Raw genomic sequence first — 19,283 nt, 5'->3', positions numbered from 1 at the left:
AACCTACCAGACCTTATATTTATAATGATACTAAAAAAAAAAAGTAAAGCATACCTAATGTAGCATTCAGTCCTGCATGTGCCCAAGCAATGCTTGAGGTCAGCAGTAGCTGTTGGGTCTTTACCATTCCAGCAGCACAGTTACTTCTTCCTGGAAACACTGATATTCATCAAAGGAAGTCAACACGTACTTACTTCTACTTCACATACAGTTTGTTCTCCCTGCACCAATGGGGGGCAGAAGAATTCTGTAGGTGAAGATTTCCTTCAGTCTACAGAGAGTGCTGAGGAAAGAGATCATAGAGTCCTAGAATGGTTTGTTTTGGAAGTGACCTTGAAGATCATCTAGTTCCAACTCTCTTGCTTGGGCAGGGACTCCTCCCACTAGCCCAGGTTGCTCCAAGCCACATCAAACCATCCAAGCACTTCCAGGGAAGGGCCTTTCACACCTTCTCCAGGCAATCACATAAGATTGTGGCCCTTAGTGCAGAATGGCTCTAGTTCAGCTTAGCAGGATATGGTTTCCAACATTACAGGTTGGGTTAGGCATAGAAAGAAAAAGACTTACATGGTGTTTACTAAATTACACAGTGTAGAAGGTAGGACTGAGCAAATAAAACACTGATACACTTTAAATAGCTAATTTAAGAGGATATTGATTATATAACTAGAGGTGGTTCTTTACTGGGAAAAGCAGGAATGGAGAGCAAGCTTATGCTAAAGCCACCTATTGCAGAAGTTAACTTTTTAATGTACCCTGAGACTTGCCTATACTTTTGAAAAACATCAGCTGTTCTGAATGCTTCAAGGGCTCCTTCAGTGTTATTTCAACGTAAGAAATGAAGTTTTTCCAGTGAGAACAATCAATCACTGGTACAACCTCCAAAGCACAGTGGTACAGTCCTCAGCACTGGATATTTTCAAGACACAGCTGGACACGCTTCCTTTCCCACAAAAGGCTGGACCAGATGATCTTTTCAGGTCTCCTTTTAGTAACGTTACCCTGCAGTTAGGTCTCTTCTAAGTGACTGCACTTTCTGAAGTTAATGACATATCTTTCAGACAGCTTCTAGAATTGATAAAGCTTGATGTTTATAGTTCCTACTCAGGTATAAACGTAGGCCAGAAGGTTCTTGTTTATACTTAATCCTATAGAAACCAAGGTCACTGCTAAACTTCTTGTGTCTTAAGTAAAAGGCCATAACAGGGTCACACTTGTAGGGAGAAGCAGACGGGACAGGTGACCCAAAACTAACCAGTGAAGTATTCTATCCCATACATACACTCAGTTTAAAGACAACAGGTCCTGAGAGTCAACCTTTTCTCTTCCACGGCCAGCATCTGTCCATTCTTCTGCCTTCAATTTCAACCCATGCATTCTTGAATCCAGTTCCCATCTTCTGCTAAGTCCAGTCTGAGACTTTCCCAGTGCCTGTCCTACAGCAGCAGTGATGTGTCATCAGTGGAGCTCAATACTTGTTTTGTATATCTTTATTTCATTCTTTTCCCATTAATATTATTATACCTTTTCTCCATTGTTACCGTTTCCTTAAAGCTGTTTCATTTTTTTTTTCAACCAATAAGTCTCTCTCCATTGTTATCTTGCCTTTCCCCTTCTCCGAAGGGAAAAGGGTTGTTAGAAAACACCTGTTGCTGTTTAATAGCCAGCCCAGGACTACACCTTTGACAGAAGCATTTTTCCCTCAAACACTAGACTTCTTCTAGATATGAGGGTCTTAAAGATACTTGTTTCCCCATTCATTTTTTATTTTAGAAATGCCAAAAAATACCATTACTAAAAAACCAAACCGAACTTACGCACTGGATCATCCATGGAGAAGCAAACATGATCAGATCCTAAATGTAGTCTGTGAAACTCAGTCAAGAACTACCGTTTGGTCATCATCTGCCTGTAGCTTAAGCTTCTTTGCTTTTAAGTTAGAGCCACAGTTAGGCCGTTTACGGTCCTGTGACTTCTTCACCACTGAATCTTGAGCAGTCTTTGAAATAGTCTGTGCATTTTCTCTCCTTCCTTTTGAATTTGAAGACTGAGATGGTTTGTCCTGTAAGTTATAAACAATTCCATTAAAATTCTAACACTTTTTCTTCTTTTTCAGTATTTCCACAGAAGAGATAATATAATGAAGTTCATTTTACATCCTGCTGATTGCATTACTTTGAAAAATATATTGAGTAGGTATCAAATAAACAAACTAAAATGAAAAATATAGTTGTAGAGGAAGTCAGTACAGAAATAAATACCTTGTAAACATTTTTCTTGTTTGTTATCCCTTCTATAGTGATGACGTGAGCCTCATTAGTCAGCAGACCTGCTTTTGGTCCTATCTTCAGGTAGGATATCGTAGCAAATGCCGTGAAGCTGAAGTCTTCCCTGCATAAATTAAATCGGTGTTAAAAGAAGCAGGTTGGAGACAAAGACAGGCTGTATCATGCAGGGGGAAAAAATGGGATACGTCAGCACTTCTCATGGATGTTCCAAGTAGTAGCTTGATTCTGCTTTATCTACTCAAGTGGTTAGTCACTTAATTTCAAGCAAGTCTGGCCAACACTTAACATAGTTCTCTTTGTGGAACTTTACACACCCACACGTCAATCTGTTGGAATGCATGGAGAAAAATGAGGGGAAAAAAATACAGTAAGTCATCTGCTCACCCTGTTAAGAGTGTAAGAAGTCAGCTGTACAAACTGATGCAAAAAAAATAAGACAAAAATAAAGGGACTGTTTCATCTGTACGTACTCTTGGAACTCCTAAAACTACGTGAAAAGACAAAACACATCCCACACAGCCAGCCAGCCAAGTTACAAGAGAAGCAAAGCACTGCTGTTATTTTCACTATGCTTTTTATATCACCTTCCACATTAGCTGACTTACACTTCATCTGGGCAATCCCATTTGCATGAAATGCAGATTTCTCTAAGATGAAGCCTGCTGCAATCTGAATACAGAAGACCCCAGCTTTTTCAAATCACAAGAGATGCAGCAGTTAAAATGTTCCTCCAAGTCCTGTTTTAACATTTACAAGTAGAAATATAGTAATCTTTTGCAGGTTTTTAAAATATATCTGAAATAAAGACTAAAAATGAGACTACAGAATCTATCCATTAATGCTATTTTGAAGTAACGTGAGAATAAAAAAAATTACTACTGCAGGTTAAAAAAAAGTAGTCATCACTGTACATACTTCAGATACTGCTGGAGCAGTAAATGGGCAATAATTCTCTCCAGTTCCTGTCGAGGGTGCTTTGGTGGAGTAACTTCAGCCACCCTGAGTTTTGATACACCTTTCCCAGACCATGCATCGATTAATTTCAGTGGGGTGAGTTTCTCACTCATGTTTTCAGCTTTCTCAAGTATCTTGATTAGATCTCTGCAGTATCCTGTTATATCCGTTTTCTCAGATGCTACAAATAAAATGGAAGTAATATTTAAATAGCAAGTTATTTCTAGTTATTTAGATAGTATCCATATATATATTAGGTATATACCTATATATCCACTTTTATATATTTATAGGTACATATGTATATCTTTAAATACGTATCTATGTGCTGTATAATAGCAAAGCTTTGGTTTTAAACTATAACTTAATAAATAAAGCTGTAACTTCCACCCTGTCAAATTAGGATATATTTGTACTCAAATTTACATTTATCTCCATTTCATTACTAAAACTCCAATCCTACAAACATGTATTTTCTATGTATTTAACATTACAAACCATGCAAATTATTTCAAATAAGCATTTAAGAAGCATAAAATTTGTAAAGTAGCTACTCTGTTACTCTACAGCTGGGTTAGTGTTCCTCACCCATAGTATTTATTATGGAAATATTAGAGAGCAAAAAGAAATTGAAGAGCGTGAGACATTTCTTCTCGCAAGAGACTTACAGAAAAAATGAGACAGAAAAAAAGTATTAAATTAATTATACAAATTAGCTTCAACATGATTAATTATTCTGAGTGCTAACAAATCCATGTAGTGCGTAGTGACCATGATTCTACTGCATGATCAGATCATGGCATAGTATTACCCCCTCTGCATCCTGCAATACTGAGAATTAAACATTAAAAAACTAGTACTACTGCCAGGTTTCCTCAGACCTTGCTTATATATTGCCCCGGGGGTACAACAGGAGTAAACACGATACATTTTAACTATACTTCATCATATGGCTCCTGTAAGTCTTAGGTACCTCTCATTCCAGTATAAATTTCATCCAACTAGAAAACAATAAGGCATTTCTACTTGTGTGATTTTTGCACAACAGTTTTATTATATAGATATAACTACCTGTTTAAAGGAAAAAAAACAGTTAAATATATTTGTCTACTTTATCCCCCCAAAAAACATACAGGGAAATAAAATCTAGTTACGTAAACACTTTTGAAGACAGAGTTGTTCCTAAGTTTCTCAAGTGCTGATCACTACATTATCCAAATACTTTGCAACATATTTGTGGTATGAGGAGATGGTATTTACTACATATTACAAAAATTCCCTTGGTCCTCAAAGAAATGCAAGGTGATTTTGTGTGTTCAGTTAGAGATGACTCAGACCAATATTTTCTCAGCACTCTTTTCAGAGCTTTCTATCTTTGTATGGGATTTCCTTTATCTAAAATGGAGCTCTCACTCAGTGAGTACAGCAACAGATATGTTTATGCATCTTCAGAGACCTCCCACCTTCTGGATGGGTACCAAAAATGGCAATTAAAGCAGTCATCAATCACCCATGCAATGTGTAGTTTAAGCTAGCTATGCAACACTGCCCAAGATGTTTGTAGGCAAAAGAACTTCTTTCCCAGAACTGTGTTCTACTGAAAACATCCTCCTTCACCATGCAGCAGATCCTTTCTCAGTTCATCTCCCAAGTTCCCTCTACATCTGGCCTATATGCCTTCCCTCTTATGATCCCAAATTTCTTCTGAAGGAAGAGCACACACTAGACAGACACTGTGCTGTTGGGATCAACACAGCAAAATCCTGAATTACCGTGCTCAGTTGTTCTGCGTAACTGTCACGCACAGTCCTGACACAGGTAAGTCTAATGAGCACTCAGCACTGAAATCCTCAGAGATTTTACCAGGCAAGTTGTAAAAGGATGTGGTGCCAACTGTACCTTCTCAGAGCCTAAGTGTGAACAGTTTGGCATGTAGAGAGCAAGAGGCTTCTTCTCAAAAATAAAGCTTTTACACCCCAAAACAATCCTGAAACAAAACACAACACGTACCAGAAACTTTTTAAAACAGGTAAGCCAATCTCCACCTTGCCCCAGTTTGACTTTTGGGAACAGAAGAACAGCTGAGCCTTGAAGATACAAGTGTCTGGCCTCAGGCAAAAAGCAAAACCAGGAAGCACCTGCTCAACACCCTAAATTGGGCAACACTAAGCCACTGAATATTGATGCTCGTAACAAAAGCTGAACCTTGGAAAAAAGTATTTCTTTAAGCCAACCTTCTCAGTGTTTTCTGTCCTTGGTTATAAAAACAATTTACTTACAGTTCTCTCTACAGCAGTTATCACACATTCTGTTGCAGTTTGCAGAATCCCATACTTCATCAAAATGATGGGCTATGAGGACCCGGCGACACCTGAAAGAACAGACAGCAAAGATGGATTGTAGAACATAAATGTATACACCTGTGTCATAAATCATGAAAGTGACAAAAAGGTCATCACATGGGTCAGATCATATCACAAAACAAGCACAAAGAATAATCTCAGGTAAAAATCAGAAAGCAGGCACTGCAACACAGCATTCCCTGCCAATTATGGTAATAGGAGTAACTAGTAGCTTTCAGCAGTAGTAAACACTGCTGTGGGAACAGTTTGGTTAAAGCAGAAAAGTATAATGTGCAATCCCAATAGAATGAAAAATCTGAAGAATATGAACTAATTCTTAGACTAAGGCCAAAAAAAAGCTACAATGAATGCACAAGCTGTCCACAACATAGATGGAAGTGTTTTCCATGAAGTATTCAATACAACTCAATGCAGCAGATGAAGATCTAAACACACACGGATTCCTGGTTGGCCAGCAAACTTCAGTATCTTAGAGTGAAAAACAAAGCATTGCAGCATTTATTCTGAATGGGATTTGAAATCCAAACCTTGTTTGTTGACAGATATTTCACCTCAACACAAGTGCTTCCAGAATGTTATTCTGAAGCTGGCAAGCAACAGACTAACACTGAGTTATGTGCAAGAACACACATACTGAGCAGTCACACCACAAAAATCTAGACTCAAGACTCTTACAACACTAGTGTTTCTATAGTGTGTTGGGGATTCTTTTTTTTTTTTTTTTTTTTTCCTTAGGTACTTTTTTTTTTTCTTTTAAATAGACTCTACAAAACCCAACAAAATTAGCCTATTTAAAAATCAAGCAACAACTTACTTGTTCATATCCTGGCAGTAAGACACCATATCATACAGCTTCTCTTGCCCTACATTTTCCATCACTACCATTGAGCTGATTCTGAATATATCTCCAAAACCATAATACAAAATACAGTCAGCTTTTTGGTCATCTCTGCCTGCAATGCATTAAAATAAACAAAAAAATTAGGCTTTAAACTTCAGAAAAATTTACTTTAAGCATACCATTTTCTGGTAAAAATTCCACTCATCTGCATGGGCTTCTGCAGCCCCTATATGGAGAGTGCATGACTGTAATAAAACATGAAGCATAACATATTAGCCAGTACGTAGCACAATACAAATCAGAAATAAAATAGATTAAGAACAGTCTTCTACAACTATAGAATCAAGCAAACTGAAAATACTACATAACAAAGATTTTGACACTTTTTAACAACTAAAATAAAACATTCATGTCATACAGAAAGTCAGAGAAATCACCACTTACTCATCCTAACATCTTTTGGAAAATCCTAGCCAACTACTTGAAGCCTAATCCCTATTTGAATAAAGGACACTGCGAGCCTCAAATAGAGCCTCAAATACCTTATAGGTATTAATGGTAATAAGGAGGTAATTATATATGACTTAACAAATTATTCCATTTAAAACCAGCTGTCTTCTACTGTGGAACTTAGATCATCTCTTCCTTCCCATTCCCCACCCTTTCCAATGTGTTGATGGGTGCACTCCTGCTGTTTACAAGATCCAGAGAGCAGAAAAGGTCTAAACAACCTAAACTTAAAAGTTTAACATGTAACAGAAAGGAACTACTTCACTTGGATGGGCAGTCAAGGGGCAAAAAGAAGGTTTCATAATCTAAGTAGTATGTTCAGGCAAAGGAGTAGCAGTGCTTAATTAATCGCCTGCCCAGAAGAATTTCATTTAAATTGAGTTATGAAAAAGAAACAGTCAAAAGCTTGCTCTAATCACGAGTCCATAAACACTGTGAAACAACTGTTTCAGCACCTATGTCTCTAGCATAAGCAGATGTAAACTCCCACAAAATTTGACAACTTCCGTTTTTCTTAGGCCAGCTTTAAGGCCAATTTCTATCATACAGCCATAGTTAAAATCCCAACTAATTGCCTCTCAGGGTCCTTAAAAAGCTTTCCCCTGCATAAATTCAAATCTGTCTTCAAAAAAGTATAATGCAAAAGGTCAAAAAAACATAAGCAAAGCAAAACATCACAAAACATTTTTTTATAGTAACAGATATTTAGTGTTGCTATACATTAGCCAATCCTTAAATTTGCCAGCTCCAGACTCCCCATTCTACTTGTATTTCTGCGGCCACTAAAATTCATACAGCACTTAGTCACCATCTAGAGACAACTCATGCAAATCATGCGTCCCAGCTGTTATGCAAAGAAAAAAAGAAAATCCTTTTTGTAACATGTATCCCATCAGTCAATGTCATGTTATGAAATTATTCTAGTAAGCCACAGATGTCACTGATATGAAGTAATAAGAAATAGAAAAAAAAAAAAGGCAAAGTGAAGGGCTAGGTGCTCAGTTATTCTTTGCTACACTGCAGGACAGAAGCCTGAGATCATTAACTCAGGTTTGCTTTAAAGCATCATTATAGAGACTGAGTGGCATTATACAATTTAGAACCCGTCCCAAAGACGTGACACTGCACAAATGGCTGAAATCACAGTAGAATTGTACTGCTTTAGCAGATGAAGCTAGCTACTTTGCAAAAGCCATTTCCTACAATACCTGCACGTCCACTCTCTTGGTAGTAGTTCTCCATGGATTTACTCATAGAATGATGAATTACAAACCTCACATCAGGTTTATCAATTCCCATGCCAAAAGCAACAGTTGCCACTACAACCTGAAATAAGATTAAGAAACCATCAAGGTATGAAAACGCAACTTGTTTAAATGAGATACATCTAAGAAAAATAAGTATCTGCTTTACCTGGATTTGATTTGCTGCCCATCCTTTATGAACTTTGGTCTTATATTTAGCATCCATGTTTGCATGGTAAGTGCCTGCTTTGATTCCCAGTTTCTGCAAACTCACAGTAACTTGCTCAGAATCTTTCTGAGAAAAACAGTAAACTATTCCTGCACAAAAGTGAAATATGCCTTATTGTATAGTCTTAAAAAAAACAAATAATCTCCAATATTTAAAAAAAAAACTCTGCAAGTTTTATTAACTTGAAAATAAATAGATAAAAACCACTTAAAAAAAATATCCTTGTGCCTATTCAGTCTGCAGTATTTGTAGCCAGGAATGGAACTTCATTTATCAGCTTTGACTTGAAGGCTAAAGAGAAAATATGGCTGCCAATCCACATAATCACAGAAGTATTCTGTTAATGTCCAAGAAGGACAACGGTTACTAGTGCTTATGTATAGGGGTGCTGTTACCTATGACACATACAACACCTCACCTGAGGTTTCAGATACATCTGCTTTTTGTCATTAGTCAGTCAGGGTAAGTCAAGGATTACACACAAACCCACACAATTTGCGATCATCTTAGCACAGTTTGTACTCAGGGAGCTGCTCAGCACAGCCATGGAGCTCCACAGCAGAGACAAGGACAGACTGCTGCTCTGGAAAACTGAGTTCTGTTGCCTTTGGTAACATGGCTCTCCTCTATTTGCAGTACATCATTTACTGATTACACAAAGTCAAACTTTTAGAGTTCTGCATTCATTACAGAAGCACAATTCACCCCAGGACACACCCATGCTGGGCACGAAATAAAAACATGAATCTTGTGATCAAATATGAAAATGTAGTTTTAGAGACAGTAAGTATCCTGACACCAAGATAATAAATGGGATATGAATCATATAATAACATAAAGAAAACCTTTTTTGAGCCTTTTTTTTTACAGTCTTAAAAATTGCTATTATTCTTATTTATGTAAGAATTGTTCTATACACATCAACATTGTATTTCAATACTTCAGAAGATCTAAGTAGCTTATAAAGACATTTAAACACTAATGACTGAACAGAGTAATTATTTGAGGTATGAATGTGAACAAATTTCAGTTATTTTTATGCTGGATACTTAATGTATGGTGAAAGTAGAATTTCTCTACACGTTTCAGGAGCACTTGAAAACATGCCTATAATGCTGAAGATTATAAAAACTTCTTTAGATATACTTTTTACCTGAAAGTCCTTTGTATCTTCCATTAATGATCTTAACTATATCCTCAATGAAATCTTCATTATTTGAAGGCTTATGTCGAACCTTAAAAATATAATAAACACATGCCAGAGAGTTTTTAAGTGGGCACACAGTCTAACAAACAATCCTATTATTCTACTTCTTCCACTACAATAAACAACTATTCTGCCATTTACCCAAAATGACTAGATTTTCTTTGTGTGGTTAGATTATATCTCAAAAGTCCATAGAAAAAAAGTGTACAAGTTTTTCCATGAAGAGCAATAAAAGAAGCTGTGGTCAAAATGAAAACAGAAGACAATATAACTGCAATGCAATCATTCGAACAGGTAATAAGACATACCTCATAGTAAAGATTGGGTCTGTTGAAAGATGCAGTAAAGGTAATGCACTTCTGAACATGCAAAATTTTCTGAGCATCCTTTAAAACATGATTTGTAGCTGTTGCTGTCAATCCAATCAAGGGAGTATTGGGAAACTGTCTTTTCAGGATACCAAGAGACTTGTAATCTAAGCAACAAAAGGGAAAAGAAAAAGATTTGTCATACCATGGATCCAAAGCTTATGAAGATACTAATGTAGACAGCATTCAATGGGGTAAATACTGCAACAAATGTTATTACTGATCAACTGACTACAGAACTAATTTATACATCCAAACGAAGTAATAAATTTCCTGTACTTGTCAAAAAAGATGTTTTCTCTTCCAACTGAATTTCATAGAAGCAGCCACAATGCAGAAGGCAAAACATATTGAAATAGAAGTTTTTCAAAAGTTAGAAAAATAAAAGTGGTATCATACCAACATTCAAACATTCAAGTTATTTTGCAGGTCGCTTTTACAAACAGATTTTCATAAACAAGCAAAGTGGAATTCGGATACACATACACCAGACTATACTAAAGAAAGATTTTGAAGGCTCAGTGCTGACAATCATTTGCTGCCTTAGAACAGATATTCAGACAGGGGTATATATTCAAATTCTACACTGCTTGTTCAACTGGCATGGCATCTTGCTCAGACACCACTTTTCAACAAAACTGCAAAGGCTGACTTTACAGTTACTGTTGCTTTAAGTCTTTATATTCTTTAAAATTTTCTTTCGAAGGCAAAGAAACAGTAACCAGTAAGTAACAGTTTTCTACAACAAATGAGACAAGAAACAAACCTAAGCACACTTTCCCTGCAAATCAAGGCACGTATTTTAACTGCTTCTAAAGCAAGTTGAAACACATCCCATGAATTTACAAAATGCTCTACTCTGCCACCCAGAGGGTCAAGGAGCAGTGTACAGAATTATACTTTTTCATGTAGCAGTAGATTAAAGATGACTGTATTGTCCATATTAAAGACAGCAGCCAAAAACTTTCATTTTAGTAAGCTCCAGTTAAAGTGATGTAGGAGTTTCTCAGAATACTGACAGCACTTGGCCCTATTTGCATGAGCTTAGCTCCTGGATAAAGATACAGCAATTCTGAATTAAATTTAAAGTCCTTGAGCTAACATAGGTATTTACCCTGCAGAAAATATTTACTTAACACTCAAAGAAAGCACTTGGCTTTATTTCAGGGCTAACTAATTGTTATTGATGCCTGAATAACACTGTAAACTGGATTTCTAATGAGCATACCAGGCCTGAAGTCATGGCCCCACTGACTACAGCAATGGACTTCATCTACAGCAATGCGAGCAAGACACCCTGCTTGATAAGCTTTCTCTAGCTTTGACATGAACATTTTGCTTTTTGCAATCTTCTCTGGGGTCACATAAATGAGCTTCAGCTGCGAATTTCTTTTTATCATCTCGGTATGGACCCACTTCACATGTTCCTGTTCAAAACAAAAGGAGAAATCAGGGGTTAACAGACTAGGACAAGTCACTGAAGTTGCTTAGTACTAAGGTTCTTCAGAGGGTATTAACAATTCATAAGGGGTAATTAAGAGAGACTCAAACTGCTACATAGTATTTATCACTACTTCAAGTCTTCCCAGAAGATCATTATACACAAAATATTAATGTTAATACTTGGAAAATCTGTCTTGGAATTTTGAAAAAGAAAACTGTTGAATATTTGTCTTAGCTTCATCATGTGGTATCATTACTGTCCCCATAAACTATGTGTACCAAACATGCCTATAGTACTACAATGGTATAATAATTTCTCACATACAACAGTAATCTTGTTTAATTTTCAAAATGCTCTACTTCAAAGCAGGTTTCAAGTTTTGCACAATGCATCAAGCAACTAACGTATCAAATCCAGTGTCATGTGCAAGTTTATGACCATGGCCTCCTGGTAGACAGGAAAGTGTATTTCACTGTAAAAAGCTACTGACTAGTAACAGACTGGGAAATAAGTTGCTTCTTGGCCTCTGGATCAAACAGCTTATTATCCAAAAGTGAGATAAATGATCCTATGTAAAAGCCTGCACTGCTCAACATGTTACTAGTGGATAGAAATCACCTACTCCAATCTTCTTTTAAGTTTAGCAACTGAGTAAAAATCTACAAGACACATTAGCCAAAGGTACTTCACATCCTCTAAATAGTTCCATGAAATCTATTTATTCCATGAAAGGTATTGGCTTACATGAGTTTTTGTCATTAAAACAAGAACACAAGATACTTAATCCCATTATTTGTATTGCAGCACATAGCTGGCAAGATATTGTTGATAGAATGGCACCAGCTGATAAAACTGCCACACATTCAGTATTCATAAATAAGAGGTAAGACACCAGCACATACACAACAAAAAGCATGAGCATTTGGCAGTTAAACATACCTTGCTGCTTGAGGCATTTAATAAAGTTGCAGAAATACCAAGCTGTTCCAAAACCATGAGCTGATCTTCCATAAGCGATATCAAAGGACATATCACCAGCGTGAAACCTGTAACAATCAATCATTGTGCAAACTGAACAATTCAGATGTTACAAATAACTCTTCTAGTAACTTTTTACTGATCCATCAGCCCTGTTCCAAAGGAACTGCCAAACAGGAGCTTAAGCTTCATACACAGTAGCAGATTCCCCTCCTAGGTAGCTGGTGAGTGCTCAGTCACAAAAGAATACCTCTTATCAACTGCCTATGACATAAACCTTCTCTTAGAATCCAGACCACAAAAAACTGAGCTACAACTGAGTGTAAGAACTAATAAACAAACCAAAGAAAGTGGGATTCAAATCTGTGTCCTGAGGTGCTAATTTACCACACAACTAAGCAATGTTAGGTATTGGCAAGTTTGCTCTTTGTTAACAAGAAAAATTCCATGCAATAGGATGGGTTATTTTTCAAAAAAAGCTTAAAACTAAAATAAGATACCTAAAAAAAAATATATATATATTCATACACAAATTATCTCCCAAATCATCTTAAGCTAAAACTTTAGAGTGGAAGAGAAAAATAATAGATATCCCAAGTTTAATAATTTACAGTCTGTGCATTGAATTAAAAGAGAAAGAAATAAAGATATTAGTGACAAACTTTTAAAAAGTTATTTCAGTGTTTAATAACATAACATTTTGAAAGGAGCCTAGATAAATTATTTATATCAAAATCACATCAAAGAGGCACATCCATTTTAAAGCTGCTATTGCATCTTCAGAGAAAATAAGAGAGCAAAGGAAATACCTTCGGTAAATATTTATCTCATATATTTGCTCTTTTTCCCTAATACTGTGATTTTAGATACCAATATAACGCTCATTTTCCAAATAACTATAAATGGGAGAAAAACATATCCAATTGTTTGTATATGACCTTTTGTTCCCCTACATACCATCAGAACAGACAGCTGGTAACTGGTAGCAAAGGCTCTTTCCACCCCCTGTAGGCATGACAAGAAATATATCCTTTCCTGACATTGCAGCATTTACTGTTTCAAGCTGCAAGGACCTAAACTTCTGGAGTTTAAACTTGCTCTGCAGTGCAGTTTTTATCTTCTCATACCATGGAAAATCTATAATGGGGGAAAAAAAAAATATAAAAAAAATAAAACACATTTCATATTTCATAACCAAGTTTGTAAGAATGTAAGGGGGAAGGGTAATTTACACAAACAATAACTAGATCTAGAAGCAGTACAATTATGGATCTGGGCAAGTGTTCAAAGACTCAATAATGGCACACAAAAAACTACAACTGAGTCTGTACAAACTAATTTCTAAGGTGAACTTTTGAAAACCCTATGAAATGTACACACTATCCACCTGCAGACTAAAGGCTCCCATGGCAAGTAAATGTGAACTAATGCTAAAAATTCACAGGCAGATTAAGAGCTTCAAAGTGATAATGATCAAGTTAAGTGATTAGTCCAAAATTAAACAGAAATGAGAAGCCTTCCCTGAAAATAAATAAAAATCAGACACTGAGGCCTACAGCAGTCTCACTACTACTAAACTGCCCAAATGCAGTGATTACAAATAGTATAATGAAGGCAGGGCTACAATTTTTTCCTGTATCTTCTGGAGATAATGAACATTTATTAAAAAACAAGGGGAAGGGAAGATTAATTTCCCCAAAATAATCAACCAAACATGCTTATGATCTGCTTCTTTTCTTCAATAAAGAGCTGTAGACTGCATAATTTAAAGACGTAATACTTTAAAAACTTAATGCATCAAAAAGCATATTAATAATTTTCACATAATTAAAATTTAAATGCAGAAAAGCTATGTGAACTGCAGGCTACACTGCATGGAATGCAAAATTCAACTTTGATACCTGAGGTGGCATTGTTTCCTAATTCACAGAGGTCACAAGGCTCTCTGAAACCAAGAAATGCCACCCACCTTCTTCAATAAGCTTTGTAACATGACCAAATTTAGCTACTGCCCTTATTCAACATATACACAGTATCCGATTGCAAAGATGTTAGTTTTCAGAGCATAGGAGGAAAGAAAGGAAAGAATAAAGCACAAAGCCACCCCAAACAAATTGATCTGCTGAATAATTAATTTGCAATTAAAAGTATCAGGATTCTTACATATGCATGTTTCTCAAACGCAGACAAGTATGGATTAGACTAAAAAAGTGAATTTCATTTTTAAAAATGCCCAGAAAAGACAATACATACAACAGATACAGACAGAAAATAACAATGCATTTCCAAATTGCAAGTGAAGTAAAAGAGGAGGGAAAAAAACCCACAATAAAAAGATCTGAATTTAATCTGGCTAGGCATTACAAGGTCAACACTCACCAGCTATCCAGGACTTCAGTTAATGTTTACTTTGAAAGACAGCACTTCCAAAAGAACAGCAGACTTCACATCACCATGGGGCACTTGCCACTTAGACTAACTACCATAATAATGTATTCCACGTTCCCTTGGGAACTCATTTAATTTGTATTATTTGGTAAGAGGCCTCATAACCCATGGCAGACAACCAAAGTGCTACCCATTCAAGAAAGAAGGTACTCTTAGAGTGCAAGATGGTTATAAAATCCTGAAACTACCTGGAGTTATTATTTTTAGAACATAAATAAACAGGGAATATAGGAATTGCAATATACCCAGACTTACTCTGGGATTCTTATAACAAATCAAATCAAGTTATGACTTTGCAACAAGAACAAAAGTAGTTATAAAAAGCCATCCTTGTGATCATTCTGCCCAGAACAACTCAGATTAGTATTCAGGAAGGTCCAGGGAGTTAAGTGCAAACATTACCCTGTGTAATTAAGATGGAAGGTCAGCCAGCTGAACACAATTAAGTAGGACAATATCATTATCCAAACAAAACTCTGTAGAAACACATTTTCTCCCTACTGAATTTGTTTACTTCTACATTAGATTATTTGAATTTGACTCTGCAAACCTTTTTTGTTCCATGCCTCAGCTGAGGTTTCACTGTCTTTACTTCCACCTGCCTCCAAGTCTTCTGAGGACTGCTTTATCAGATTCTTTATCCTCTTCTTCTTTTGAATGAGTTCCTGTTGTCTGTCCATAAGCTCCTGAATCTGCATCTCCACTGCCTGAAGTTCATTTTCAATGGAAACCAGTACGTCCTCTAGCACTGAAAGAAAAAAGGTGAAGGCAGAATACAGACTACAGTCACATCCTAATCCCAGTTTTAAAGGATACTGTACTTCATTTGTTGATGAGAACAAACAAAATTAAACACAAACTAAAAGCATCTTGAGAAACAGACAGTCCACTGATAAGGCTATAGCATCTAATATTCTAAATGCCATATAAAAATACTTAGCAAGGCTTAACAACATATTTATTATATTAGTAAGTCACCTATACACTTGTTTACTCTAAGTTGTCACCTCTGATGCAGTGTATGAGATATATGCAACACTATCATTATCTGCATTAATTAGTAGAGAAAAATATCATCACAATCCAGTTTCTCGTAAGTGGTGTCTCTCCAGAGAAACACTTGATACACATTAAGAAGTGAAAAGTATATTGCATGCACCCAGATCTCCCTTCTATGCAGAACCAGAGGATCTGTTTGAACTTCAAGGTTTGAACACGGAGGACAAAAGCTTTTGGGAGCTCCAGCCATTCTTCAGATCTCAAAAAACTGAAGCAAATAATCCCCAAAAGCTTGGGTTACTTAAGCGAATCTTTGGCAAGAATTTGCCTCTTTACATCCTTATATGATCCGTGTGAATTACAGATTGTGTTCTAGAATCTAGTCCCCAGGGTTTAAAAGATTAACACATAACACAGCGTGCCAAGTGTGCATCAGTATTTCACGGCCAGGTCAGAAAAGCACAAGAAAAAATGTCTTCCTCCTCCCCTACACCCTGCAAAATAAGAGATTATAGTCTAAGCATAGCAGATATTATAATGTGCTTATGGAAGCAAGAATGTATGATATGGAAAATAATATCCTCATTAAAAATGGCACAAAATGCAGATGTGTCTTCCTAAATGCCTACTATTACTCTGGAGGAAAGAGCTGAAAATATCTTAAAAGATTAATTATCTTTTCAAAATTTAGAAAGCCAAGCAATTTCCTTGACAAACCTGCTTCTGCTTTAGATTTTTATCTAGGAAAGAAAAAGTTATCCAATAAAATAACTTTCTCTTCTAACCTGAAGTATAATAACATAGACCCCACAAAAACTCCACTGTGCACATTGAATTCATATAAATAACAATAACACCAGATGATTGTGTATGTGAGCTAAGAGATAGGAAAATTAACATACTGAATACTAATTTTGGATTACCTTCAACAGCTGCCATCTTTAGAGATCAGAGAATATTATCCTTAGGAGACCTTCATTAGCCAAGCAACTGTCACTAGAATAAATTAAAAAGACAAAGTATTTAATGAGTAGTCCTTCTAAATTCAAAACAAATTTACTGTAACAGGTTCCTCGTTAATACAGGAGGTGTTATTTTAACACTTTTTCCTGTCTGCAAAAGGGGCAGAACCAGCTCACAAGCAATTCTTAAGGCTATGACTTGTCATCCTCCAAAATGACACCAAGTTAATTCTGATGAAGTTATAAATTTTCTAGGAGAGGTATGGTCTAATATACACAAGACATTAATCTACCTTCAGCCTATTTCTTTTTTTTATCTCTTCAAGGACTATTTTACTGAAAAGTCTGAACAAATTCTACCATGCCCCTCAGAAAAGTAGCCACCATAACATCCAGAGGATCTTCTAGGAGGAAGCAGAAAGGTAGTTTGGTTCAAAGAAGGGGGATTGATTTGGCTAGCTCAGCAGTGAGATGAACTTCGAATTCTATTTATCAGTACATATTTTTTTAACAACATTATTTGTTGTATTATATGCTAATAATACAAAACTCAAGAAACCTGATATTCTCTCACCCTTGTTGAATTCTGAACTATTTAATACACACATGGGAGCCAAATCCGAGGGAAGGTGAAAGGGAACAAATTCAGCAGACCCTCACTATATGTCAATCCTAACATAACAAATACATTACTGTGTTCCTGTAAATGGGGATGTATATAAATATATATAAATGTATATAAGTGTATATAAAATAATACATATATATATATATAAAAATAGAATATACACAGAATATATATAAAAGAACGTGTGAATAAACCACTGACTTTTGCCAGAAGAGGTTATAACTAAAAGTAAGCTAAAGGCTCACATTTCTGAAATAAGTTGGTTACCGTATAAAATAATTTAGCAGTGTCTGGGTCACCCACTTGATCACGTTGCAGAGCTCTGTCTTTATGCCACCTGCCACTTGCACAAAAAGTATTTGGAACTATTAGTCTCCCCAAAATACAGAGCAACTAGGGAGACCCAGAAAAATCAGTAGCTGTGACAGAGACAGTGTAAATGCAATATGCTACTCCTGCTTCCCCTGTAAACACAATCCTCACACATATCACTAAGCTGACCGCCCAGGAAACAAGCCATTTTCTTATCCAAGGAGCGGGAAGAGAACAAAAAGTACCCATGAAAGTTTCCCTATCTGCTGCTAAAGCTCCTTAAGTATTTAATTTAGCTCCTGTCTCTCAAAGTAGCTGAGCACATCTTGTAACTGATTCTTTATCACCACTGCCAACAAGGACCCCCAGTTACCACTTGGTTCCTCAAAAATACATCTCCTAAGGATCTGAATTATGATGAACCCAGTGGACAAAAGGCAAGTGGAAGCATCTTGTAGATCAGGGCAGTTTTACCCCACTGTAAAAGCAGCTGAATTCCCGTGAATTCACCACACTGCAGCCTTTTCTAAATACCCCGGGGGGGGGCGGGGAGGGGGGAAAGAGGCCTCCAAGCACACACAGGCCACGCTTTGTAACAGGTTAGTAACCAGCCTCGCTTCCAACTCTGTACAGATTTAAACCACTGTCCCAGCACAGGAAGGCTCCTCGCGCCACCTTCTATCCAGCCCCCGCGCTAAAGCTCCTCAGGCCCAGCTCAAAGCCGCGGGTGATGCTAATTGAGCACTGGCAAATTAAGAACCCTCGAAATTAGGGAGCAAAACCAACAGTTACTGAACAAACGTCGCGTATCACCTTAGCAGGGATAAAAAAATCACACCCCCAGCCATAAAGCCCAGAGAAGCCACCTTATAAAAAAAAATAAAATTAAAAGAAACCGTTAAGGAAGGAGAGAAAAGGCCAAACCGGCAGCAGGGAGACGCACTGACAGCGGCTGTTCTCCTCTCCGCCACCCGCGGGCCGAACGGGGAGCGCCGGCCTCACCCTCCCGCGGCCCGGGGCGAAGCGGCCACGGCCGGGCAGGGAAGCCTCCCCCGCGGCGGGCCGGGGCGGGAAGGGCCGCGGAGAAAGGGCGGGTCGGCGGCTGCCGGGACCACGCAGGGGACCGGGCGGGGGCAGGAGACCGGGAGGCAGGTGACCTGGGGGGCAGCCGCCAACGGCCCGGGCCCCGACCCGCCTCATCGGCCCCGCCCGCCGCCAGCCCTGGCGCGCGCCGCCGCCCCCCCCTCTCCCCGCCCCAACGGTGCGTACCGGGGCGCGCGCGCCGCCGCCGCCGCCCTCGCGCCCACCTGCCCCGCCGACTCCCAGGCCCCGCCCCCTCTCAGGCCCCGCCCACCCCCGGCCCCCGCTGCTTCCGCTGCCCCTCAGCCAACCGCCGAGGCCGGGCCAGGGCGGCCACGCCCACCCTCCCTGCTGCCCCCCCCCGCCAATCAGCGGCGGCCCCGCGCGGCCCGGGTCAGCCGCAGCCGGCGGGGAGGGGCGGGCGCGGG

General features: G+C 38.0%; 1 protein-coding gene across 5 annotated transcripts; it reads right to left on the bottom strand.

The window, feature by feature from the left end:
• Positions 1 to 558: 558 nt before the first annotated feature.
• On the bottom strand, positions 559 to 19,093 carry RECQL (RecQ like helicase). Of its 5 annotated transcripts, XR_007888894.1 has the most exons (16): positions 17,731 to 17,812; positions 16,797 to 16,869; positions 15,425 to 15,622; positions 13,384 to 13,563; positions 12,388 to 12,494; positions 11,233 to 11,431; positions 9,945 to 10,111; positions 9,583 to 9,664; positions 8,370 to 8,518; positions 8,165 to 8,282; positions 6,420 to 6,558; positions 5,522 to 5,613; positions 3,204 to 3,423; positions 2,262 to 2,391; positions 1,818 to 2,062; positions 559 to 1,436 (listed from the first exon to the last, which is right to left on the bottom strand). XR_007888894.1 is itself a non-coding variant. In XM_051613374.1 (15 exons), the coding sequence occupies exons 2-15, from the start codon at positions 16,810 to 16,812 to the stop codon at positions 1,877 to 1,879; spliced, it is 1,983 nt and encodes a 660-aa protein (XP_051469334.1). In that variant the 5' UTR covers positions 16,813 to 16,869; positions 19,045 to 19,093; the 3' UTR covers positions 1,476 to 1,876. The 5 variants fall into 5 exon arrangements, 4 of the variants coding, with proteins under 4 accessions (XP_051469334.1, XP_051469324.1, XP_051469343.1 ...); XM_051613374.1 differs by lacking the exons at positions 559 to 1,436; positions 17,731 to 17,812 and adding an exon at positions 19,045 to 19,093 and having other exon boundaries at positions 1,476 to 2,062; XM_051613364.1 differs by lacking the exons at positions 559 to 1,436; positions 17,731 to 17,812 and adding an exon at positions 18,700 to 18,858 and having other exon boundaries at positions 1,476 to 2,062.
• Between the last annotated feature and the right edge of the window lie 190 nt (positions 19,094 to 19,283).

Source organism: Apus apus, chromosome 1 (genome assembly GCF_020740795.1).
Source record: "Apus apus isolate bApuApu2 chromosome 1, bApuApu2.pri.cur, whole genome shotgun sequence".
In the NCBI taxonomy this organism is placed as follows: Eukaryota; Metazoa; Chordata; class Aves; order Apodiformes; family Apodidae; genus Apus; species Apus apus.
Note: the sequence above shows the minus strand (reverse complement) of the source record. Positions and strands in the feature narration are given on the sequence as shown.

Bases quoted from the DNA above. Each gene is read 5' to 3' on its own strand.
- RECQL (XM_051613374.1), bottom strand. The intron at 10,112-11,232 runs GTATGCTCATTA...TTTGTTGCTTAG, and splicing joins GGGCCATGACTTCAGGCCTG to ATTACAAGTCTCTTGGTATC. The intron at 6,559-8,164 runs GTATTGTAGGAA...AATGCATTGCAG, and splicing joins CCAAGAGAGTGGACGTGCAG to GCAGAGATGACCAAAAAGCT.